This window comes from Talpa occidentalis, unplaced genomic scaffold, assembly GCF_014898055.3.
Source record: "Talpa occidentalis isolate TD23 unplaced genomic scaffold, MPIMG_talOcc4v2.1 talOcc4.11, whole genome shotgun sequence".
Taxonomy (NCBI): Eukaryota; Metazoa; Chordata; class Mammalia; order Eulipotyphla; family Talpidae; genus Talpa; species Talpa occidentalis.
In genome coordinates, this window is record NW_023601104.1 from 51,373,966 (window position 1) to 51,399,255 (window position 25,290).

General features: G+C 35.5%; 1 protein-coding gene across 2 annotated transcripts; it reads left to right on the plus strand.

Moving 5' to 3' along the window:
* The first annotated feature begins 494 nt into the window (after positions 1-494).
* BRMS1L (BRMS1 like transcriptional repressor) lies at positions 495-25,016 on the plus strand. Of its 2 annotated transcripts, none has more exons than XM_037503219.1 (10): positions 495-815; positions 4,275-4,365; positions 7,357-7,484; positions 9,194-9,273; positions 18,102-18,198; positions 19,175-19,258; positions 19,910-19,974; positions 20,689-20,728; positions 23,223-23,349; positions 24,713-25,016. In XM_037503219.1, the coding sequence occupies exons 1-10, from the start codon at positions 674-676 to the stop codon at positions 24,828-24,830; spliced, it is 972 nt and encodes a 323-aa protein (XP_037359116.1). In that variant the 5' UTR covers positions 495-673; the 3' UTR covers positions 24,831-25,016. The 2 variants fall into 2 exon arrangements, with proteins under 2 accessions (XP_037359116.1, XP_037359115.1); XM_037503218.2 differs by having other exon boundaries at positions 563-815; positions 23,202-23,349.
* The last annotated feature ends 274 nt before the right edge of the window (positions 25,017-25,290 follow it).

The window sequence follows — 25,290 nt, forward strand, 5'->3', positions numbered from 1 at the left end:
ACAGTGCAAGTTATCATCTGCAGTTTCTAATTCAATATAATTAATGGTTTGTGGGTGGTAATAAAGGTGCTTAAGTAGAGGAGCCGTTCCTCCAAGTCTCCCAGATTCGAAGAGCAGGGAAAACCCTTGGGCAAAAAAAAACCTTTTTACATCTCATAGTAAAACCTTGGATAGTCGGAGAGCTCGGACTGACCACCGCTGGGCGGGAAAAAGGTACCTACAGACTCAAAATCGCACAATCTGTTACTGTTTAGTTTATAAACTGCGATCGCGTCTGTCAGCTTTCGTGCCTTGTGGGACTTGAAGTCCAGAAGGAAGAAGGGCTTCCCGGCTGCGGGAGCCTGGAAGCCGGTCGCCCCGGTAGGACGGAGGAGCAGGGACTACAACTCCCGGCAAACACCGCAAGGTCGCGCCGTAATGGCGAGCAACCAACCGTGCCGCAGCAGGGTAGGCCCCGCCCCCTGGCTCGGAGGCCCGTCTCCGCCAATGGCCGCGCTCCCAGCGCAGAGCCTGCGGGTTAGGTTGTGAGGCTCCAGCCGGGGGCGGGGAGGAGCCGAGGGGATTCAGGGCAAGCTCGGCCGCCGGGTGGGTCGGGACGTGAGGCGCGCCCTTCATTGAAGCGGCGGTGGCCGGGCTGGGCGCCGTGAGGGAGAAACGACGGCGCGGCTGGAAAATGCCAGTCCATTCTCGAGGGGACAAGAAGGAGACGAACCATCACGATGAGATGGAGGTGGACTACGCCGAAAACGAGGGGAGCAGCTCCGAGGACGAGGACACGGAGAGCTCGTCGGTTTCCGAGGATGGAGATAGCTCAGGTGCGCGCCCCTGCTGGACTGGGACCTCGCGTCCCCGCGCCGGGCGCGCCACAGGCCGCTTTCTGCACGCCGGGCAGCTGCGTCCTGCTGGGAGAGCGGGGCGGGGAGAGAGGGAAGGGGCGGGGACTGGCTCCTCGCCGGGCTGCAGCACCCGGACGGGTCGCCGCCTGGCCCGCGGCGGGTCCCGGTGGACGAGGCGGCGGGGCGGGGCGCGGGCCTGGGCTCGCCCAGCTCCCGGACGCGGCGGGCTCCAGCTCGCTGCGGTTCCGCCTCAGGGACCTCTGGGCCGTGCAGGCAGCTGTGGGCCGAAGCTCGTCTAGCAGACTTTGGAAATGCCTCCCCTCCCCAGACCACCGACCTCTTTTCTTGTTAGTCACCTTTGCAGCCTCTGCTTCTTTGCATGGGTGGGTTGTCGGGGTCGAGGGTACTTTTGTCCCGGTTCTGGGCTGACTTAGATCTTATGAACCTCAGCTTTCAAGTCAACCTGTCAGCTTTTGACATCTGTGCTGTTTCGGGCGGCTCACTTGGGAGCTGTCCGGTTTATGGTAACTCCCTGAACTTTTCAAGACAGAGACGTTAGGGGTGATTTTGGATTTTCATATGCTTATAAAATGGGCTGGCTTTCGGGCAGCTTTGAAATTCTCCAAACCTTTTCTTCCCTTCAATTTTTTTAGCTTTGGACTTTTTTTTTTTTTTTAAAGGGGGATGAGGGGTGGGTGGGGTTTGGAAGTGCAGTAACACCAAAAGTCAGTTTTGCAAACTTTTAGGAATGGTTATTACAAAGAAAATGGAATTTGTGATTACCTGTATTGTTTTCCTCCTATCCATGTGATGAGGATGAGACTTCTTTGTGTTGACCAATCTAAAGCAAGGATTGATAAGTTCTGTGACAATCCATTATCACCTGATGCCCTCTCCTCAGGTTTTCTTTTCAAAGCAAATCTTCACGGAAGAATGTAATTTCTCAATAAATCAGCCATCTAAAAAAATGAGCTTTATGAGTGACTTCTTTGTGCAGCATTGGGCACTACTCTACGAGGTATAAATAAATAGTTATGATCTGGTCTCAATTAAAGAGCTGTCATAAGTCACCATGTGATTAAATTGCCAAATGAATGCTTTACTATAAATGCTGTAGAAATTTGAGGCAGAGGAAATCTTCAAAATAGGGTGGTTAGAAAGATTAGTTGAAGAAGGTGGAATTACCTTACTGATCTTGAATGGGCAGAATTTGGAATGGGGTGGTATTGATCAGGTGTTTCTATAGGGCGAGGTATGTAAGAAAAAGTGCAAAGGCCAGAAATTAAGACATACTTGAAAAAAATTAGAAGCCCACTTTGTTTGGGAGAAGAACATGAACAGGTAAAGGAAAAGGAAGGTATAGGTGTGAATGATTTTTTTTTAAAACAGCGCGATTGATGAGTGCAAGTTTAGAAAGGAAAGTAAGTCTAAAAACACAAATACAAGGAGAATGGTGGTATCATGCACAGAAATAGAAAAGTAAAAGATTTGAGATAAAGAAGGAAGATAATTTAAGACATACTGCTTTTTGAGGTTATCGTGTTAAGAGTGCCCCACTGATTGATGTGTGACATTGGAACTTTGCATGATTTAGAAGCCTTCTGCAGAGTAATGAAAATAGGGGAGATTTCAAAAATGAGGAATATAGAGAAAGAACATCTAGTCCTTCTGTGAATATATTTTCTATATCTGTAAAACATTTTATCTTCAAATGTTCATTGTATTTTTTTTTAAATTTTTTTAAAGATTTATTTATTTATTTGTTTATACAAGCACTGGGTACAGTCAGAAGTGCGTGAGGGTGAGAGAATTCGGCAGAGCCAGAGCGGGGAGCAGAGCAGGCAGAAGGACCAAAGTACACTGCTGAGGGGAGCAGCGGGCGGCAGGAGAGGTCTACGTGCCATGTGGGACGCTCCGCAGGTGGTCGGGGAGCAGCCGGGCATCGAACCGGCATTGCAGAGGCTGCGGGCAGCTTCGCAACCTAGCGCTCAACCGCTGTGCCACCGGGGAGGCTCTGGTCATTGTATTTTTGATGGGAGCTAGGATTTTTGCAAAATGAAATCTATTTGATAAAATTCTCCCCCTCTAATGTTGACTATACAGTGATTTTTAACTTTTTATTCCATGCTAGACAATGATGGACAAATTGTGAGGCATGTAATAATTTGAATAACAAATCAAACTTTTTAAGTGCAAAGAAATTATTTAGTAAATTTTGCCTCCTGTAAAATCATCTATTTTTTACCATATGCTTGCATGTTAAACTTCCAGTTTTATTCTTCTCTGATCTTGGTACTGACCAGGTCCTAAGGCTACAGAAAAACCTCTTATTTAGAATTATTGAATGAGTTATCTTGAAGGACCAAGGTTTAAAAAGTCAAGAAGTAAAAACTAGAAATAATTTCAGTCTGTTTTAGAAAAGTTAAAAAAGAATCATATGCTTTCTTGTTATATGAAATAACTGAAATGATTTAACTTTTTAAAATAATCTGACCTTTATTTGATAATCAAAACAGATCATTTTGTGTGTCAGTTATTTTGATATATTGAATATATGTGATATAAAAATAGAAGATATGAAATATAGGACAGATATGATAGTAAGAGGACAGAACTGATAGTAAGAGTTGCTTTCCTTAAAAAGTTTGCTTGATTTTCTTCTCATTTTCATCTTTCTCCTTAAGTTACAATATTCTGGGGAGAGGGAACAATGGGAATACAAAAGTAGGAGATCAAGATCCTGTGACCAACATAATGAGGTTTTTTTTTTAAGATTTATGCATAAAAGAACTGGGGTGAGATCAAAGGTGCTGGAGATGAGAAAGATTGACCAGAGACAGTGGGGAGCAGAACAGGTGGATCTACTGCAATACACTGCTGAGGGGAGCAGTGAGGGAGACAGGAGAGGTCTGCTATGCCCTGTGGGTTAGCTCCCTAGCCAGGGACCCAACTCTGGCTGCAGGGGTAATAGTGCTGAGACTTAACCCCTGTGCCACCAGGGAGGCCCTGAGTTTTATTTTTTATGTGACTGGTAAGTCAACCATGTGAGCAGTATAAAAGAATTTCAAAACTTTTAAAGGATAATTATTTTAATGCTTAAATTGTGGTAAGCTGGTGGAAAACAAAAGTGGATTAATTGCTTCATAGACATAGCTTATAGACAACTCTTGAAAGTGATTTAAAAAAAAATAAGAAACTGCTGTGACTTAAACTTTTACCTGCATTTTAGTTTGAAATCTACAGTGGACATTATTTTGGATAAATTTTATTTTTGCTTAAGGGTTAATTATATATATTATACATCTAACATAGACCTATATCTAACTTCACATTATAGGCTTTTCCCCCTTTATTTCTTAAACCATTTGAATTTACATATTTATATATTGGAAACATTAGACTAATTTTACCTTTTTTTATTTGTCTTTTTATTAAAAGAAATGGATGATGAAGACTGCGAGAGAAGAAGAATGGAATGTTTAGATGAAATGTCTAATCTTGAAAAACAGTTTACAGATCTCAAAGATCAGTAAGTAGTGACTTCAGAAGGTCATTGCCACTGGATCTCAACCATGTCTCATAAAGACTAGCACAGGAGGCATTCTACCCACTGTGAACTTCCTTTTTGCATTTTATGGGATTGACTGATCTGAAAGGCTTCAACTGTTGCCTGAATATCACATTAACTAGTGAGGGTTTTGAGGCAGGTTTTTGGGGGGATATGAGATACTATGGATATTGGTAATTAAGATGTTTTCCCTAGGTTATTGCACTTTTGGTTTTAATCGACTTCATTCATTCCTTTATTAAAAAGTGAACAAAGGTACCATTTTGAAAATTTGAAAATAAAAGAATATTTCCCAAAGGTGGCATAGTGATTTTTGTTTATATCTTGTATTAGATAGTGCATACATTGCATGCTATTACATGGATTATTTAGTTTGCTTCTTGCAGCGACTCTGTATGGTTTGGAAAATAGATGGACTTTTCTCCATTTTACCTGTGAGAAAAACTGATTCTCAGAGAAGTGATGTGCTCATAATTCTTCAGGAAGTGATAAATTAATCCAGACTTTCTGCCTCCTAGTGCTATCATGTTCCTTCTGCCAAAACATGATACCTTGGAAGAAATGAGGTGGAATAGAAAGTGCATAATCTCTGAGTCCCTATTTCTTGACATATTAAAAAGGCATAATAATCACTCCTGTATCTTATCTACTCTAAGAATTGAGATGAACAATATATAAAATTCTTAGCCATTTGCCTGGCATGTAAGTGGGTGCTTATTAGATACGGATTTTTCCCCCTTTCAAATGTCAGAACTCTTATGTGAAATTGAAAATACAAAAATGGGCTCCAGTGATTTAGAAAACTGAATAGATGCAGATGGAAATACACCTTAATTTATTCAGAAGCTGGCTCTTCCATTTGTTAATTCTTCATAATTTTGGTGTGTATTCTTTTTCTTCTAATTCTCTCCTAGACAATCCCAAAGAAGCAATGAAGACCTATTTAGCATCATGCTTTCTCATGGCTTGCTAGGACTATTACCTAGTTCCCCCTCCAGCTTCATTCATTTCTGCTACCATTATTTAGTAGTATCCTTTTTCAAGGAATTGAAACATATGTTTTAGAAGGAAGTTAATCTTTATACCAGGTTTATAATTATTTAATTTTTCCCTCCAGCTCCAAATTGCCTTGTTTGATATTTTTATGTTGTACTTTGTATCTCTGTAAGCTGTGTCAAATCCTTTCCAGAAGAAGTGGGAAATAGAAAAATGATGATGGTAATAATAATAAAATTACCCTGCTTCTCCTGTTCTAGCACTACAGGGCACATAGCACTCCTTTCATAAGGCAGAAATTCCACTATTTGCAGTTTGTATAATGGTGTAAGGTGAGTTCTTTGCCAACTTAAAAAGTTAGAGGAAGTTTCTGTTCATTTCAATATTTAGTAGCCAAGAAACATTAATTGAGCATCCACTCTGTGAATAGTGTTATAATTGTTGCTGAGGGTCTCATAGTTCTTGCCTTTGATGTATTTCATATTTAAATCCCAAGTTTTAGACCTTATACTGATTTTGAAATCTTTTAAAAGAGTAGTTAATTAAAATTGAATTATTAATGCACATTAATTCAAGATGCTCCACCTATTTGGGATACCTTATCAAAATTTTATGTAAAGTGATGTTTCTAGCTAAGTTTTTTAGCATTTTGCCAAAAATTGTATTAATAATTTCAAAAACTATAAGTATGTTATGCTTTTCTGACTTTACATATTTGTTTATCATTGCATATTGAGTTTTACAGAAATGTAACCTAGACATGGTATTATTTGGCAGTTAAGTCAGATAGTTTTTCCCTTTTTAAAAAAGAATATTTATTGCCTTAACATCAAAACTTGCTTTATTCCTTCAGAATAATCATACGAATCTCTATGAAATTAGTCATCAATTATAGACAATATTGATTGTCTTAATTGTATTGGCCTATAGTTTCAAGATGAAAGAATAGAATTTATATGAAAGTCAGGCACCGTAATGCTTTCAAAACCAACTTCTAGTAATACTAACATGTACAAGCATAATAAATGGTTTCTTTTAGAAGTTACTACATGACATCCTTGTGACATATTATGACATATTATTTACTAACTAGCAAAAAAGAATAAAAATGACATTAAATTGTTAATCTGCTTTGAAATTTTTAGAATTTCCTTTACATGCCACAAGACCAGTATTTCGAAGTACCTTTCATAAATGACAGTGTAAATATTTTACTGTTAAATAAGTATTCTATCCTGCCAAAAAGAAATATTGGGTTGTTTCACATATTCTGTCCATGGTAAGCTAAAGGTATTGATGTGAGAGCTGGCAAATCAGAGTGTATGTGGACTCTTATGTATGATAACAGAGATCTCCTGCCCATTTTTCATTTGCTCATCCATCAAACAGCTAATTTTGTTGTAACTTCATTTTCCCCAATGAACTGGGTGTGTTAATCACAGGTTCCATAGTCATTGGTTTTACCTTCATCACTCTTTCTCTGGTTTCTTTTTAAAATTAAGGACTGTGAATATTGTAATACTAACTCCATTTCAGGGAAGGTGGAGAGAAGCTAGGGAATTCAGCTTTTTGACAACTACTAATGTCTATTCAGAATGATTTCTTTTGTTTCTTTTAGACTCAGTGTTTAAGTAACTATTTTTAATTAGAATTGATTATTATTCTGAGTTAAATTAAAACAAAAATCAAAAGTACCAGAGCCAGTTATTTTAGTTGTACTTTTTTTTATGTTGTATAATAGCCATTTATAATTGATGCATCTAAAAAAGATAGAAAAATATTTATTTTGTGGTTATGTATATAAAATCAAATGATGTAATTGAATTCTTGTGATCAAGGCAGAAATATACTTGGTGGGTTATTAGAATATGAATAATAGAGCTAATGTATAGGAATGTAAATTTTTAGCCTTTGTTGGGCTTATTACATTAATATCTTAATTTTTGTTTTGTTAAGACTTTATAAAGAACGATTAAGTCAGGTGGATGCAAAACTGCAAGAAGTCATAGCTGGAAAAGCACCAGAATATTTGGAGCCACTGGCAACTTTACAAGAAAATATGCAAATTCGTACAAAGGTAGCAGGTAGGAAAGTAAAACATCTTATCCATTTAGTAGAAATGAACTCTTCAGTAGATTTAAAAAGTGTATGTTAAGTGTGTTTGTTAATGAAATGGCAAATGTATTAGCATAATCAGAGTATTTCACTATCAGTAAACCCTTAATTATTTGTTAAATGCCTCTTGCTGTTTCCTTACTGCTATGGGGGGTTTAAAAAAAAAAGTTGTCCACAATGTTGTTGAAAAGATAGTTCCACATGTGAAATAATTAGGAGCCATACGATAAGAGATACTGTTACTATCAGTTTAATTTCCTATTAGATAAATTAAGGTTCAATTTAGGTACTGTTAGTATTTATTAGAGTTATAGGATTTTTTAAAATATAAAGACATTTTTAAAATATTTGATCAGGATATTATAAAACAGGGAATTAGCCTTCAGCCAGGTAATGTAGTGATAATTTTTTGTTTTGATAAGTCTGATCATTCATTTTTGGCTATGATTAAATGAAGATGTCCTATATTTGTAGTGTTAAATTTCAGTCTTTTGCTTGTAACTGGGATTCAACCATAGAGTCTTATTTTAGCATACATCACAGGGATTTTTATATTTAAAGATTATCTTTTTTTCTCAAATTAAAACCCAGTTTTAATTAATGAAGGTGCTGATTGTTTTCCTTTGCGGGGGGGTTGTGGCACTATTCTGTCCTCATGTACTTGCTATATAATAGTTAAGCCATTGCTGATAACAGTTTCTTGTACTAAATTCACCTTAAATCAGTTTTTTTGAGTGCTTAATATTAAGTCTGCAGATAAAATACCTAACATACGCTATCTTTGCATAGTGACTTAGTGTACCCTTAAAAGTTAACATCACCCTAATTTTCTTTGATATTCTGAAAGGACTGCATGAGACTTACTGGATGTTTAGGAAATATTATTTACTCAATTATTTACTTTTTTATTCTGTGGCCTCCTTTATATTTTGAGTATATAGTCAGGTGTGTGAATGTGTTGCTAGTAGTAGTTTCAGATATTTGTCCTATGCATTTACTGTACAAAACAGAACATTTCTAGATTCAACTATGGCATGGAGTTTAGTATATTTTAGGTAACATTCTTTGCCATTTTTTTTTTTTTGATGGCATATTTGCGTGGCCATGTTGCCTATTGTATACTATTGCATTGGAACTGTTAAGTTAAACTCTTGAGTATTCAACCTCTAGTAAAAGCTCTAACAGAAACACTTGAACATCATAGATTTCATTATATCAGTTTATACATTTAATTCTCTTGGAAGTATTAAACCCTGAAAACAAATTACAGTTAAAACATAATGTTTTGATGGCTGTGGTGTCCAGTTACTTTGACTGTATGATTAATGAAATCAATTTGTTTCCAGTATGAGTCCTCAGAGATTTTTGCTTTCATAGGAAAGAGGTTTTTTTTTTTTTTCCCCATTTTGATCATTCTCTATCAAGCCTTCAGGAGTATTTAGAAAAATGGGATAAGAACTAAAATTTATAGTATGGTTTCTTCCTAGCTCTTAAATTCTTGGTTTTTTAGTCTTCTTTGATAAATATCTTAACTGAGCCTTTTCTTTTTAAAGATACAGTTGGAATCATTTGTCATTTTCTTCTTGATTCATCTTATAAAGCTAAGATAGAATTCCTGTAGGGAAGTGATAATGAAACTCATTGCTAACATAATCAGAGTAATTGTGTTTGGTTGCAGGAATCTATAGAGAGCTCTGCTTAGAATCTGTAAAGAACAAATATGAATGTGAAATACAAGCTTCTCGCCAGCATTGTGAGGTACTGTTGTTTTGCTTAACTTTTAAGCTAATTTAATCTCTTCAAGTCTTTTCTGATGCAGTAATTTAAAAAAAGTAATTAAGTGAAACAAAATTAAATAGTACTTTAGCTCATCACTTGTGTGATTTTTTTTTTTCTTTTTTTTTGAATACAGTTTCACTGGAAGCTGTATTGGAAATAGAACACAAAGAAAGGACCATAGAAAAGAACCAAGTGAGATAATTTTAGAAGTTTTGCAACTGTTCCCTTATAAGGATCTTGTAATGGTTATTGCATCTGACATCACTGAAAATAGTAGTATAGTTAGTATAACATGCAGGACTCAAAAATGTACATCCAGTAGTACAGATACAGTGTTGAACTACAGTATTAATTTCTAACTCACTACACCTATTTTCTATGTTTTAGAGCTGAATTCTCTATGGGGAAAATAAATGGATTTTCTATATATATTGCATTTATTTTGAATAGTGTTTAAAAAACATAGTGCTAATTTTGCAGATAATGTTTCATAAAACCTGAACCAGGTCACAAATAACAGTATTGGATATAAGAGGACAAGTTCTATAATAATTCTTATCTTACTTCAATATACCATGTCCTTATAAATTAATAAAATACTAAGAACAGATAAGTATAAAAATGATGGAGCAGTTGTTTCATTTTCTTGATTATAACTGAAATGAAACATCTTTCTGATGTTTACTGACAACTGGATCTTCTTTGCTAAGAAGTACCTGTTCATATCTTTTACTTTTATGTTGGGTGATTAGTCTTTTCCTCATTGACTGTAGAGGTTCTCTATATATTCTGGATATAAATGCTTCTCTGGTTACATGCTTTGCAGATGTTTTTTTTCCAGGCAGTGGGAGGATGTCTCTCCATTCTTCCTTTTTTTTTTTTTAAAGATTTATTTATTTATTTATGTGCACAAGAGCTGGTGTACAGGCCAGATGTGTGGGGGGCAGGTGAGAGGATTCACCGGAGACAGAGTGTGGAACAGAACAGGCAGATTGAAGTACACTGCTGAGGGGAGCAGCGGGCAAGTTAGGAGAGGTCTGCTTGGTCATGTGGGTTGCACCCTGGCAGGCCAGGGATCGAACTCTTGCTGCAGTGGTTACAGATAGCTTCATGGTTGCATCTGAACCCCTTGCACCAGCAGGGAGGCCCTTTCTTTCCATTCTTATTGATGACTTGATGGATAGACGTTTTACTTTTTAATTGTTGACTTTATCATTCTTTTTCTATCATATATGCTTTTTGTCTTTTCCATGGAGGTTAAAAAAGATGAATTTTCTTTTAAAAGTTGAAATTTTGCTTTTAACCTTTAGATTGCTAAACTACCTTTAATTAATTCTTGTGTATGTTATAAAATATGGTTCTAATTTTATATTTTTTACATGTATATAGGTAATCAACATTTTATTACATGATCCATTGTTTTCCCACCAATTAACAGTTTCAGTTTTGGTTAATTACACTTAATTTTGACATATTGGTCTTGCTGGTGCCGGACGAATTTCTTGGCACTCTTTTTGACAGTCTTAACAAGGAATCTTCATAGGGGTTTGAGGGCCATGATGCCAAATAGGAGATGTCTGCCATTTCCATAGCAGTGTTGAGTAGGAGACTAGATGAGAGGAATTTTGTTTTAATTCAGTCTGACAAACTGTCTTTGATAAATTTAGTGCAGTTACAGTCATAATGATTATTTTTATATTAATACCAACCTGTTCTGTGTTTTCTATTTGTTCTGCTTTGTCCTTTTAAATTCTTATTTTTTTAAAGATTTATTTATGCATACAAGAACTGGGGTATAGGCCAGAGGTGTGGGGAGTAAGAGGATTCACCAGAGACAGAGTGGGGAACAGAACAGGCAGACTGATTGAAATACATTGCTGAGGGGAAAAGCAGGTGAGACGGGAGAGGTCTGCTGCGCCATGTGGGTCTTCTCCCTGGCAGGGGATTGAACTCATGCTGTAGTGGCTGTGGATAGCTTCAAAGGCTGAGTCTTAGCCCCTTGCGCCACCAGGGAGGTCCCTATCCTTTTTTTTTTTAAGATTTATTTATTTATACAAGCACTGGATACAGTCAGAAGCGAGGGAGGGTGAGAGAATTCACCAGAGCCAGAGTGGGGAACAGAACAGGCAGACTGACGAAACACACTGCTGAGGGGAGCAGCGGGCACGGCAGGAGGGGGTCTGCGTGCCATGTGGGACCCTCGCCAGGGATTGAACCAGTGCTGCAGAGGCTGCGGGCAGCTTCTCAGCCCAGCGCTCAACCACTGCACCACAGGGGAGGCCCAAGGTCCCTATCCTTTTAAATTCTTACCTGATCTTTTTGTGATATGTTGAGTTTCAAAAACTGTATCTAAAGATATTTCTATTTCTGGTTATTTCAATTATTGCTTTAAGTAACTACATTAGTAGGATTTAAGTATTCATAACTCTGCCCTCTTCCTGAACTGTAAAGGACCTTAGAATCCTCTCATTCTGCTTATTCCCACCCATATTACAAGTTACAGTTGTTTACTATTTTAGTTCAATTTTCCTTTTTCACTTTTGAATGAGACATTATTTTGATCTCACAGAATAAGTTCTTTTGAGGTTTATCTGCATTGTATTAGTTTTTTTTTTCTCAGTGTTTTTGAGTTGCAGCCATCATCAGGTTCATCTTTTGCTTCTTGAAGAATATCCTAGGCACTCCTCACACAGTCTTTTAGTGGTAAACTCATTTTTTATTTGTCCAAAGATAGCTTTATTTCAGTGATTCTCAGGGGACAGTTTAGGGGGATAGATCATTTTTCCTTCCCCTTATTGACTGCTTTTAAGCTCTTTGTTGTTCTTCAGTTTCTCTACTGTATGTCTCTACAGGGGTTATTTTTCCTTCTTGTCTTGGATTTGTTGTGCTATCTGAACCTAAGAGTTTATTTTCTATTAATTTTGGAAATTTCTCAGCCATCATTGTTTCTAGTATTGCCTCTTCCATTTTCTCTATTTTCTTTTTCTGGAACTTTCTTGGTCATATGTAAATTATCACCTATCTTCCATATAGCTTTATAGTTCATATTCTAAGATTTAGTATTATCTGAAGTTCTTCAGAACATAATTCTGTTTTTCATTCCTTCCAAACTTCACAGTTTATTTATATCATGATTCTGGATTATAGCAGGTTTTATTGTAGGAATTCTGTGAGGATATAAGTTCTTCAGGGAGTATCTACTTTTATTTATCCTAGGTTGTTTCCTCTAGGCACTAGGTGTACCACCAGACCAAACTATTTTAATTCTTTGACTTGGGATTTATTGGAATATGCAGGTAATCTGTATTTGAATCTCACATATGTAGAGATCAGGTCTGAGTTAACATATTCAGGGAAATCTTTTCCTCCCACTTCTTGCCTAGACTAAGACAGGTTTCCCTCAGGTAGATCTTTTCTAGTCTACCTTTTCATTGAAGGTTTGAGCCTTCAGGGCTGTGCAGGGATTCCATTCTCATACCACCCTCCCCTCCTTTGCTTAGGCCCAAGGTGTGTTCTTTTCAAACTGCCATTAAAACTATGCCTCTAGTTTATTGACACCAACAAATACCCTCATGGAAACCACAGTTTCAACATCAGATTACCCTGCAGTTTCTAACTCCTTGTTTGTTTTTGGTGTTTGTTATGTTTTATCTAGAATATCTGTTCTGTGTGGTTTGGGAGTTTTTTGTTTGTTTAAGGATATCAAGTTCACTGTATTGTTACAAATAAGTCAAGAAGATATCTTCAAGTAATATTTTTTTAACCCAGACAAATATATTGATCTTCTTTCTTTTCCATCATGTTTCAGCATTCTTCCCTCCTATATGGAAATTCTAAATACTTACCTAAATTTCTTCTAATTTAGTTAATGCCTTTTAAAAAATAATTAATGTATAACTAATGCTCTAACTAATTTATTTAATTACACAATTAATTTGACGGTACTTACGTAGTTGGAGGGCAATTAGAGGAAATAAAGGGTGGAAAAAGAACTTACATTTTCAGTGGTGTGTATTTTATATTTGATCATTTAATTTCTATTTTTTTTTAAAATAATAAATTTTATTTTTATATTCCCCATACAATTGCAACCCCCCCCCATTCTGATCCCAATCCCTCCCTTCCCGCCCCCCCAAAATGATCATTTAATTTCTACAGCAACCTGATGGAATAGGAATTATCTTGATTTTTATGACTACATCACCTGAACCTCAGAGAAGTTAAGTAGTTTGGTTGGGATCATAGAATTAATGAGCAACAAGCAGAATTGAAATCTGTTGATTTTTCTAGTCATTCATGCAGTATACCATTAAATCTGAACTTCAGTATTCAGGTCTTTTTATCTATTTATTCATTAGTTCCACATTACACATATACAGAAATAATTTTGAGAGGCAAGGGGAGCAAGAAGAAGCAAGATGTACTACCAGTTGTCAAAATAAAAGTTTGTTTAGCAGCAGATAGAAAGGAAGAACCAGGACCAGAATCTAGATGAATATGCAGATAATGTGCCAAAACACAGAGCCAACTGAGGCAGCAGATGGTTTATATCAACTTAAAAAATCATATTTAGAGAGCACTACAAAGTGTCAGGTGCTGAGAAGTGGAAATACCTTACCTCATAAAGCTTCCCCTTAAGGCTGGAGATGACTAGTAAGACATGAGCGCAGGAGATAGCAAGGTCTCAGTGAGGTCTTCAGGGTTAAGGGTTTGGATTCTAGTTCTTTAGAACATTGGTGAGAGCTCTTGACTGATCTTTTGACTGTCCAATTAAAATGAACATTTATCAGATAATATTTTTTCTGTTATCATTTTTTTATTTTCTGATTATAACATTAGTAAGTATATATTGAGAAAACTTGAGAAATAACTCTAAAGGAGAAAATAAAATCAACCATAATCTGCCAACCAGAGGTAATTGCAGTTAAATGAACCTATGTTTGTATGATTATTTTTCACATAGGTGTTATGACTATATATACTGTTCTGTGACCAAATTTTTTTTGCAAGCAGCATTTCCTGATACTGATACAAATATTCTCTTTAAAAATTTGTTTTTAACAGGTAATATGTGTGGTATTTCTGAAGGCAGTTTTATAATGAGAAACAGCCATTCCCTCTCCCATCACAGTTAGCATTGTGCATTATAATTGTGAAAAAAAGAAAACTTTGCCAAGTGAAAAATAATATCAGATAATGCACATTTTATTTTTCATTGTGTTCTCTCTCTCTATGTCCTATTTTGGTAGTGCATTGGCAGTATTTAGATTTATCCATGTTTGTTTAATGCCATCTTATGATTATTAAAACTTTATCATACTACAAATATTTTAATGCTTTTTTACTTTTGTTTTTTAATGTGATTTTTAAAAAAGATTTATTTAGTCATGCATATAAGAACTGGGGTATAGACCAGAGGTGCAGGTGCTGGGGGGGTGGGGAGTATGAGACGTTCCACCAGAGACAGAGTGGGGAGCAGAACAAGCAGACTGACTGAAATATACTTCTGGGAGGAGCAGTAGGTGAGGCAGGAGAGCTCTGCTGGGCCATGTGGGTTGCTCCCTGGCCAGGGATCTAACTTGTGCTACAGCAGTGGCTGCTGTAGCTTCATGGTGCCGAGACTTAACCCCTTGTGCCACAAGGGAGGGCCCCTTTTAATGTGATTTTTATGTGATTAAATGTATTAGTCTTCATCTATGACTTTCTAATTTTTGTGCTTTGAAAGACTGTCTTCATTTCAATATCAAGTATTTTTTTAGTTACTTTTATTTTTATTTTTTTAATAAACTTTTTTTTTTTTTAAAGATTTATTTTATTTATACAATAGCTGGAGTACAGGCCAGAGGCGCGGGAGGGTGAGAGGATTCACCAGAGACAGAATGGGGAGCAGAACAGGCAGACTGACTAAAATACACTGCTGAGGGGAGCAGCGGGCGAGACAGGAGAGGTCTGCCATGCCATGTGGGTATCTCCCTGGCTGGCTGGGAATTGACTGGTGCTACAGAGGCTGCAGACAGCTTCGCAGTGCTGCGGTCGACCTGCTGTGCCATTGGGGAGGCCCTTTAGTTCCTTTTAGATTTTACTTTGTAAATTTAACTCCACTCCATTTATTTTTATATAATACATGAGGCAAAAGATCCTGAGGTTTTTTTTCCTTATTTTATTTTTCCTGTTGTCATTTATTGCTTAGATGTCCAGGTGTGTTGAAAAGTTTCCTTTATCATGTACTAAAATGTACATGATACAACTAGGGTCTGTTTCTGAGCTTTTAAATTCTATTCTGATTTTTATTCTAAAGTAATATACTTAATAACCAAAGTTGATGGTAGCTTTTTGTATGTTTTACTCTCTGGTAATGCTAGTCCTTCAGAATCTCCCAGGATTCCAGTCCTAAAGGAAGTTGACAACAGTGAGGTACTTAAGTCAAGAACTTGCTAAAAGAGTTGGTTCTAAACACAGGCCATTGTGAGTCCAGTACAAAAATGGAACCTTGGAATCACTTTCCTGGGCAACTTAAGCTGATGGGAAAAGCATGGGTGTCAGCCTGGAAAAGGACTTAATAAGCCGGTTGCTTAAGTCTAGATATGGAAATTTGAGGTATGTGAGGTATTGAAGCCCAATAAGTATTTACAGTGGTACTTTTAAAGAATGAAATTACATGCTGAACCATAGAAGCTTCTACAGTCACCAAAGCAAGAGGGATTGGATGCCTTTCTTCTATGGTGTCCTCTTTCTGCTCTATTACTACTTTCTTCCTCAGAGAAGCCTTTTGAGGGTCTTATGGGGTTGGAGAAAAGGGAGAAATGAACAAAGAGAAAAAATTCAAGGTATATATTTTTTTTAAAAAAGATTTATTTATGTATTCAAGAACTGGCCAGAGATGTTGGGTGGTGAGAGGATTCACCAGAGACAACGGGGAACAGAACAGGCAGATTGACTGAAATACACTGCTGAGGGGAGCAGTGGGCGAGTCAGGAGAGGTCTGCTGTGCCATGTGGGTATCTGCCTGGCTGGGGATTGAATTCATGCTGCAGTGGCTGCAGATAGCTCCATAGGTTGTGTCTTAAACCCCTGCGCCACCAGGGAGGCCCTATTTTGTATTCTTTAAAGTACACCTATAAGATCTTTATAGATACCTCAAAGTTTCAAACATTTCAGTCTCATTGTGGCTTTTTTTTAAACTATAAAAAACCATTAGTGGATATATTTTAGAAATTTTGCTAGGCCTAGAGCAAATTAACCAGTAGAAAGAAAAAAGAATACATCAGTTAAACTTTCATATTCTTAAAAGCAAAAGCCTTATCATTCCTGGTTGGAGAATTTGGATCTCTTTATAGTGTTGCCACACATCTGAACTGAGCTGGTGGCATGGTCTCCCTTTTTCTCTAAGACATAACATTTTGTGAAAAAATGCAGTAAGACTAGAATATTTCGTAAGACTTTACCAAGGGCAGGGTATGAGTAAAAGGAAGTAAGCTTAGAGGTAAGCATGCAGTGGGATTATTTTTCGTATGAGATCTAGTTGTAGTCTTCTTCAGCTTTGCTTTCTCTCTGGCTCCTGACTCACCTCAAATTGACAAAAGCCATCATTTCCCTAACACTCAGGAGAATCTTTAAACATGAGAACTTCATGATTGATGCTGGTAATGCTGCCTCAATGGATATGGTCTGTACCTTCCACAAGAAATCAGATCTGGGCCTCCTTGGTGGCTTAGGGGTTAAGTCTCAGTGCTGCCACTGAGATGGCCTGAGTTCGATCCCCAGCCAGAGAGCTAACCCACATGACACAGCAGACGGCTCCTGTTTTGCCCGCTGCTCCCCTTAGCAGTGTATTTCAATAGCTTTGCCTATTCTGTTCCTCACTCTGTCTCTGGTGAATCCTCTCAGCCCCCACACTTCTGGCCTGCACCCCAGTTCTTCTACACAAAATAAATAAAAAATCTTAAAGGAATAATTCTTTAAAACAAAAAAGCAAAAAAAGAAATCAGATTTAACTGTATCCCAGAAGCCTCTATAGGACAATCATACCTAGCTATATCTCAATGGCCTTAGAGCCTTATTGAAGCATGTGATAGGTAGGTTGGAAATATATCATAGCTTTTTATATAATGGATCTGCATATTACACCTATGTATATTTTACAGCTTTTAAAATAAGGGATACAGTGTTATATAAAATAATGGACTAAAACTAGTAGACCTGGGTCTTCTAGTCTGATTTGCCAGTTAATGATCTTATTACCCTTAGCAAATCGTTCATGTTTCTATAGTTTTGTTAAAAAATTTGGATATAGTGTATACTTTTATTGGATTTATAATTAGTATATAAATTAAAGCTTTTATAAAATTTGTATTTGAATCTTTCTCTTTGTGATATTAGTCTATTTTAATGTGATGCTGAGATATTAGTGAGGAATAAAGGCCCAGTTACTGTTCTGAAAGAAAATATGATCCATTTTATGATTCACTTTATGGGATAGACTTTCCATTTTGGTGGCATGTGGGACTTATATTTATATATGAGTTTTTAATACAGTAAATAGTTACCTGTTATCTAAATCACATATAAATTTAGATTTTCTTAAACAGTTTAACTGCATGTAATTAAATGTAGATTTATATTTTTTATTTTCATGTCTTTCATATATTTGACATTTCTTCTTAAAGTTTTTTAAACTGAAGTATAAAAGCAAAGAAAAGTATCATATGTTAAAAGTACTTTAAGTGAGTTATTTAGTACTCTTAGTTAAGATAGGTCAGTTTTTTCTTTCTACTTATGTGCAGTCTGTTTTTATTTTTCTTTTCCAGAGTGAAAAGCTTTTGTTATATGATACAGTCCAGAGTGAACTAGAGGAGAAGATAAGAAGGCTTGAAGAGGACAGGCACAGCATTGATATTACCTCAGGTAATGGGAATGATGTGATTGTGATGTTCCAATGATACTGAACCTTTGGTTTACTGGAATGTCTTAGTCTGCTAATATAAGTGTTATGTAAATGAAGTTATCTTAATGAGAGGAAAGGTGAGACATCTAATGAATTTCTTGTGATAATGATTGTTGCTTTGATTTGAACTTACACTTCAGGAAGGTGTAGAAAATGGAGTGCATGAAAAGGGACAAAATAGAATTGTAACAGGAACTATAAGAATAGTATTCTATAAGAATAGGAAGAATATTATTGTTAAGAATTATAATGGAAGACAGCTACAGCATTTTTCCCTTTCAGTGTTAAAAGACTGTCTTATGAAGGAAGGAATAAAATCTCTACTCTTTGGTACCATACAAACTAGGACAAATGGATAGAAGTTATAGGGAGGCAGAAAGTAAGTCCAGTATGAAATTGGCTACTTCGTGGGTATTGTGGAAAGGCTCTCTACTTGGGTGGAAAATTTACTGGGTTATGCTATAATTCTTGCATATGTGTTACATTACTTACTATAAATTTTATTGTCCTAGTATAGAGTAGACATAGTAGAGTCCAACAAGCTAAGCTACATTACCAAATAGTTGGGTGAACATGGGTGGCAGTTAAGTTAGGTTTTCTGAATTAGTCTTTTTGTCTGTAAAATGACAATAATAGGAATACCTACCTCAGGTAGCTTTGACAAGTAAGTGAGACAATGCATGTTTATATATTTCACAGTGTTTAACAAATATCTATCACCTAGTCATTAAATGTCAAGTTGATTTTTACTTTAATAAAGACAGAGGAGCATTATATATAGCTGTTTATGAAATAATATAGTCATACGTATATATATATATATATATATATATATCCATAGTTGTCAATGAAGTCTTGCTATCATGAAATTAGTCTTTTTTTTTTCCCTTTGATCTGTAGCCATCAGCTAATGCTTAATTTTTATTTATTTGCCAGAGCTGTGGAATGATGAACTTCAATCAAGAAAAAAGAGAAAGGATCCTTTTAGTCCTGACAAAAAGAAGCCAGTTGTTGTTTCAGATATCCTTTTCCAAATTTCCCGTTTTTTCTTAATGTCTTGATGTATATTTTGCATTGTGTGTACCTTTGTAACTTTTATTGGTACACATTGACATTATTTGCATGATTCTGTAATAAGCACAGAGTGATTTATGAAACTGATTGAAGACAGAGGGAGATAGTTTCAATTAAGAGGGGTAGGGAACGGAGATTTAGTCATGATCTCACCTTTGAAAATTAATATGACTTTACAGTACACAAGGGCTTTCATGTGAAACAGCTGTTTGGTATATGGTATGATTGTTTAATTCTCATGTGTATTTTAAACATATTTTATGGTTCTAATATTGGAATGTCTTTAAATTAATGTTGCATTTAATCTTGGCATTCCCTATGGTCCCAAGCCAAACCAAACAAACAAACAAAAAAAGTGAATAAGTTGAAGGTGTATCTTATAGTCAGTAAGTAGAGTTAAAAGAATGAGGTTATAGCGTCTGAAGTACTGGAATATATTCTGGTACTAGGTTTCTTGAAGAATAACTTTAAGGCAGAATTCAGCATGCCTGAAGATATGTCCAGAAATTATTTTTCTATTCTCTTAAAAAATAGAAATTTGGAAGTTTAATTCAAAATGTAAAAATCTTACAGCTAAATTAACCTTGACTTTTCAACGTCCATATATAGTTTATATGCTACAAGATCTTGATATTCTTGAAGACTGGACAACAATTAGGAAGGTACAAGGATCAATGGAATACAAATACATTTTTATAGCCTACTTTTTAAGATTATGGTTTTTTACTAATATATCAAAATTTGATTATTATAAATTTGCTTTACTTTACAACATTGTCTCTAAGGGATTTAATACTACTACGGATAATAGTGGATACAAGAGTATTTTAAGAGACATGTCAGCAGTTTGATTGTATTTTTTTGGTAATAATATAATAATTTATGCAAAAGTACAGCAAAGTGTTTATTTAGGCTGTCCAAAAATAAAAATATAACCATTTTATGCCTATTCCTTAGCCCAGTTCTGGCTCACAGAGAAAGATAAATATTTGTTGAATGAACAAAAGTGAATATTTGAACCCTTAATATATGTCTTGCATTCTGTCATTAGACATCCAAAACTTAAAGGAGTTTCTGTGCTTGTTTGAAAGTGCAGACTCATTTTACTTAATTTTTCCATTTTCAGGAACTTCTTAGTCGAGTTCTTTAGATTATTTCAGGTATTGACAACATCTCTAGGAAAAATTGTTATTCTTTATATATATATATTTCTTATGATGTTGGACATTGATAATTAGAGTAACTGAAGATTATATTTCACTGTGTTTGCTATTGAGCTTATCGATACTGTTGTATATACTAAACAGATAACAAAATATACTTTCAGTATATGAACTCAGACAACATTTTTCTTACTCTTTTTTATTTTTTTAAAGGCAATGGCTACATTGGGTCCACACAGAGTGAAAACAGAACGTAAGTCTCATTTTAGAAACTTTCTCTCTGGAGATTCCGGATTGTTAATTCTTACATATTAAAGAGCTCCCTTGTCAATGGTTTCAGTTCATCAGTGAACTGAATCAGGAATAATGAGAATTTTTTTTTTTTAAGATTTTTTATTTATTTATGTATACAAGAAACGGGGTACAGGTTGATACACGGCAGGGTGAGAGGATTCACCAGAGACAGAGCGGGGAGCAGAATAGACAGACTGAAATATACTGCTCAGGGGAGCAGTGGGAGAGACAAGAGAGGTCTGCCATGCCATGTGGATATCTCCCCGGCCAGCCAGGATTGAGCCCGCTCTGCAGAGACTGCTGACAGCTTCACAGCGCTACACTTAACCACCTGTACCACCAGGGAGGCCCCGGGAATTATGAGAAATTCTTTGGAAGTCTTTGCCTCATGGAAAAATTGCCCGATTCTGAATGCATTGTATTCTTTCTTTCACTGTTCATCTATATTACTATTGCTAGTAATCAGTAATTTTTTGTAATTTTTTGAATTTAATTTTTTTTTAATATAAGAACTGGGGTACAGGCCAGAGGCATGGGAGGGTAAGAGGATTCACCAGAGACAGAGTGGCAAGCAGAACAGACATTCGGATTGAAATACACTGCTGAGGGGAGCAGCAAGTGCAACAGGAGAGGTCTTCTGCTCCATGTGGGTATCTCCCTGGCCAGTAGGGAATCAAACTGGTGCTGCAGAGGCTGCGGACAGCTTCACAGCACTACGCTCAACCCGCTGCACCACCGGGAAGGCCCAGCTAGTAATCAGTAATTTTGAAAGTATTTCTTAAATGTTTTTCATGATCTCAGTAATTTTATAGGGTAGGACATTTGAGTCTGTGGATTGCCTTCAGGGAGACTGTGAGTTCTGAAATTATGAACAAAATTCCTTAGATGCTTGCATTTTCTAGGAGAGAGATTAGAGTGGTGGCAGTGGAGTCCATACCAAAAAAAAGTTTACCCATCACTAAGATTTACATACTTCTGATAAGGCTTAATAAAATTCACATTAAATTATACTTTCTTGATTTTTTTTTTTTGGAAGGCCTAAAGTCACTGACAAAATAGTTAATATACCTTATTTTCTAATTTTTTGCTTTTGCCTTCTTTCACTTTCTGTCTCCTAATTCTTTTATGAACAATGAAGCTAGATTTAAGTAAAAAAAAAAATAAAAACCCTTGTTTTAAATATTAGGAAGAGGACTTCCTAGTCACATTCAAGCAGATAAAGTAATCTATAAAAGATTAATTTTCATTTTATATTTAACTCAAGGATTTTTTTAAGCTTAATATCAGGAAATTGCAGCAATATTATAATAAATTAATTTCCTGGGGAGTTAACGGGAAGGAGACGAAGTACTTAAATCTCTAGGTTCTTAACATTTTTGAATCATTTTGATTCGAGAATCCCACTGCTCAGTTGAATGGGTCTCTTCTCTTACTCGTCTTTAGTTTTGTATCCTGTTTGTTTTCTTCATGGTACTTACCACAATTTATAATTTTTAATTTATTGTTTTTTATGTTTATCTGTCTTCTGGCTATATTGTAAGATTTACAAAGGTCAGAACCATCTCTTTAGTCACAATTTTTCTTCTTTAGCACCCAGCACAATTCTTGTGGTTGGAAGTGTTCAGAAAATATTTGTTGCACAAATGAATAAATGCTTTTTGAACATTTTCTACATACCAGGCACTTTATGAGGCTCTGGGAATACAAGGGTGCAAGAAATGGACCTCCTAGAACCTCCTTGGGGAGGCAAAAAAATATATATGTAAATAAATAACAAGATGATGACAGATTGTAATAATTGTTATGATGGAAAAATGAAATTGTAATGAAGATGAACTAAGGAGTGAACAGGATGGTAGGGGAAGACCTTTCTGTGGTAGTGATAATTGAATGATGAAGCAGATACCTGTATCATAATATGTTTTATACAGTGTTCTTCATAAAGAAATTTTTTACCTCTACATGAGTTTATCAGATTAATGTCAAACTATTTTTAGGATTTAAAAATGGCAGTTCTACATAGGAAATTTCTGTTCTAGAATCTTAGACCTGGAAAACTCTTGGAATATATATTAAACTCTGCTTCTTTGGAAGTGTCAGATGACTGTCAAGGAGAAAATATCAAAAAATATAATTTTCAGTCGAAATATGGCAATTGATATTTTAAAGTCTGCTTAAAATTGGCACTAGTAACTAATAATTTACCTGCTCCCCACTTCTGGCAACTGTCTAGTTAATTGATATTTATTGTACATTATTCAGCTTTGTTTAGTAACTTTGAATTATATAAATATGTAAGAAATTAAGCCTTATTTCTATTAGGTTTTGGTTTGTTATCTAAGAAATAGCTATGCTGTTTTTTTTTCAATATGCTTGGTATTCTTAATGTTCTGTACTTTTGTTCTTCTGACAATGTCTTATTAATATAACAGTTTCTGAACTGATCCCTTTAGCACCTGTGAAACTGGAAAAACATTTGCACAGTGCTAGATCTGAAGAGGGAAGATTATATTATGATGGTGAATGGTATATACGTGGACAAACAATATGTATTGATAAAAAAGATGAATGTCCTACAAGGTAAAAAGCCTTAATCACTTCAGTGTTGCGCAGTGGCAGAATTTACATCATTGTGAATAAATATTTGCTGCCCAGAAGTGCATTCATAATGTATCAGTAGTTGCTTGTGGATCCTTTTTTCTCTAGACATATGATTTGATTAGCATGTGTGAATACCAGTGTTAATATACTGGAGTTACATATTAAGTTCATGAACATAAGTATTAACACAAGTAGAAATGTTGATATTATTTGACCAGTAAATGATCCCATTTGTTAAATTTTAATTTTATAGTAGATGAATGGTTATGATCTTAAATTATGATCTTTAAGTCAGATTACTATAACTTTTTGGTGGATCTATTAATCCTTAGCTGTTGGGAGTTTGTTATAGTAGTTTAGGTAAAAAGAATTTGTATCAATTAAGAGTAGAAAGTAGGGGAAAATTAATGAAAATTCTAGAGTAATTAAAGTGTAACTTGAAAACTGAAAATTGTCTTTAAAAAGATTCAGTTTATTTAGGTTTTAAGTTTATGTAATTATATATTTTTCTAAGTCTTATGTAGTTGTGAGTTTTTATTACTGCTCTCATTCCTTCAGTAGGTTTGGATTTAATTCTCAGAATAGTAACTATCTACCATAAGAAAATATCTTTTTCTAGCTATCAGTGGTAAATGAAGTGTTTGTGTTCAGTATAGAACACTCCTTTTCCAAATATGATTAATTGGATTATAATTTAAAACTGTTGTTTTAGGATACCAGGAGCATTGTGAATAACTCTTGTCATAGAAATTCATTGAACTAATTGCTATTTTATATATCACATCCGTGGATTTTTTTGCTTTTTACTGTTGTTTGAATGAATGTGAACTACAGGGATGTAATTTAAGAGGTTAAATAGTATATGAAAGTATTAAACACACATATATTTGAAGGATTTTTATATGAAGATTTAGTGTCACAAAAAATCTGTAGCAGTATCATAGATGATTTGCCACTGGGATTTAGGGACTGGTGTTTGACAGATTTTGTATAGTCAAGGCTGATTATTGGAGTAATAACTTAAGTAGTGGTTTTAACTCCATTCTTTTTGGGGGTTGGCAATAGACTAGGAATGATATGCATTTAATAGTTATGTTAACAGTAAATTTTGCCAACTCTATTAAGAAAAGAAAGGAGATTATTAAGTACTGCTGAATGTGATATTTTTGACAGCATGTCCTGCTGGTAGTGCAGCATTCTGGTAAATGACAATTACGTACCTGAATCTACTCTGATAGCCCAGCTATTCTGGTTTTATGAAAGCTAATTCTCTAAAATGAGTGGAGGAGGCATATTGTAATTCATTCATTCATTCCTTCCTTTTTTTTTTTTTCTCTTTTAGTGCTGTAATTACAACAATTAACCATGATGAAGTTTGGTTTAAGAGGCCTGATGGAAGCAAATCTAAGCTTTACATTTCGCAGCTACAGAAAGGAAAATATTCAATTAAACATTCGTAATCATGATTTAAGTGTTATCTAAATCTACCTTATTAGTGTTACCAAGTGTGATGTGCCATGGGAGTAAAAAATGTATTCAATAACTTAATATTCTCATCGAATCATGAGAGACTGTGTATTTGCAGGTAGTACTCTAAGTAGACCTCATACTGATAGGATATTGAGATAGTAATACAAGTTTAATCATGATCATCCATTTATTTGCCTATCAGGTCCAATGACCCATAGGTATATATGGTAGGGGTTTCTTACAAAACTTCTTTGGTTTTTAAAAACATTATGTAAATGTTTTATCTTTAGTGGATTATATTGCTAAATGGCTACATATACCTGCAGTTTTTAAAATTTTCCATATCTTTGTCACTGATCGTGTGTTTGTAAATAAGCCTGATAAAATGTTTCCTAGAAATGGTTTGTAGTAGTACATTAGTGTTAAATCAGAATTGAAATTTAAACATAT

What these genes read in the sequence shown, in the direction of transcription:
- BRMS1L (XM_037503218.2), top strand. Translation starts at nt 674, where the DNA reads ATGCCAGTCCATTCTCGAGGGGACAAGAAGGAGACGAACCATCACGAT. An exon ending in TTTACAGATCTCAAAGATCA is followed by an intron (nt 4,366 to 7,356) that starts GTAAGTAGTGAC and finishes TGTTTTGTTAAG; the next exon opens with ACTTTATAAAGAACGATTAA. An exon ending in CAGCATTGATATTACCTCAG is followed by an intron (nt 18,199 to 19,174) that starts GTAATGGGAATG and finishes TTTATTTGCCAG; the next exon opens with AGCTGTGGAATGATGAACTT.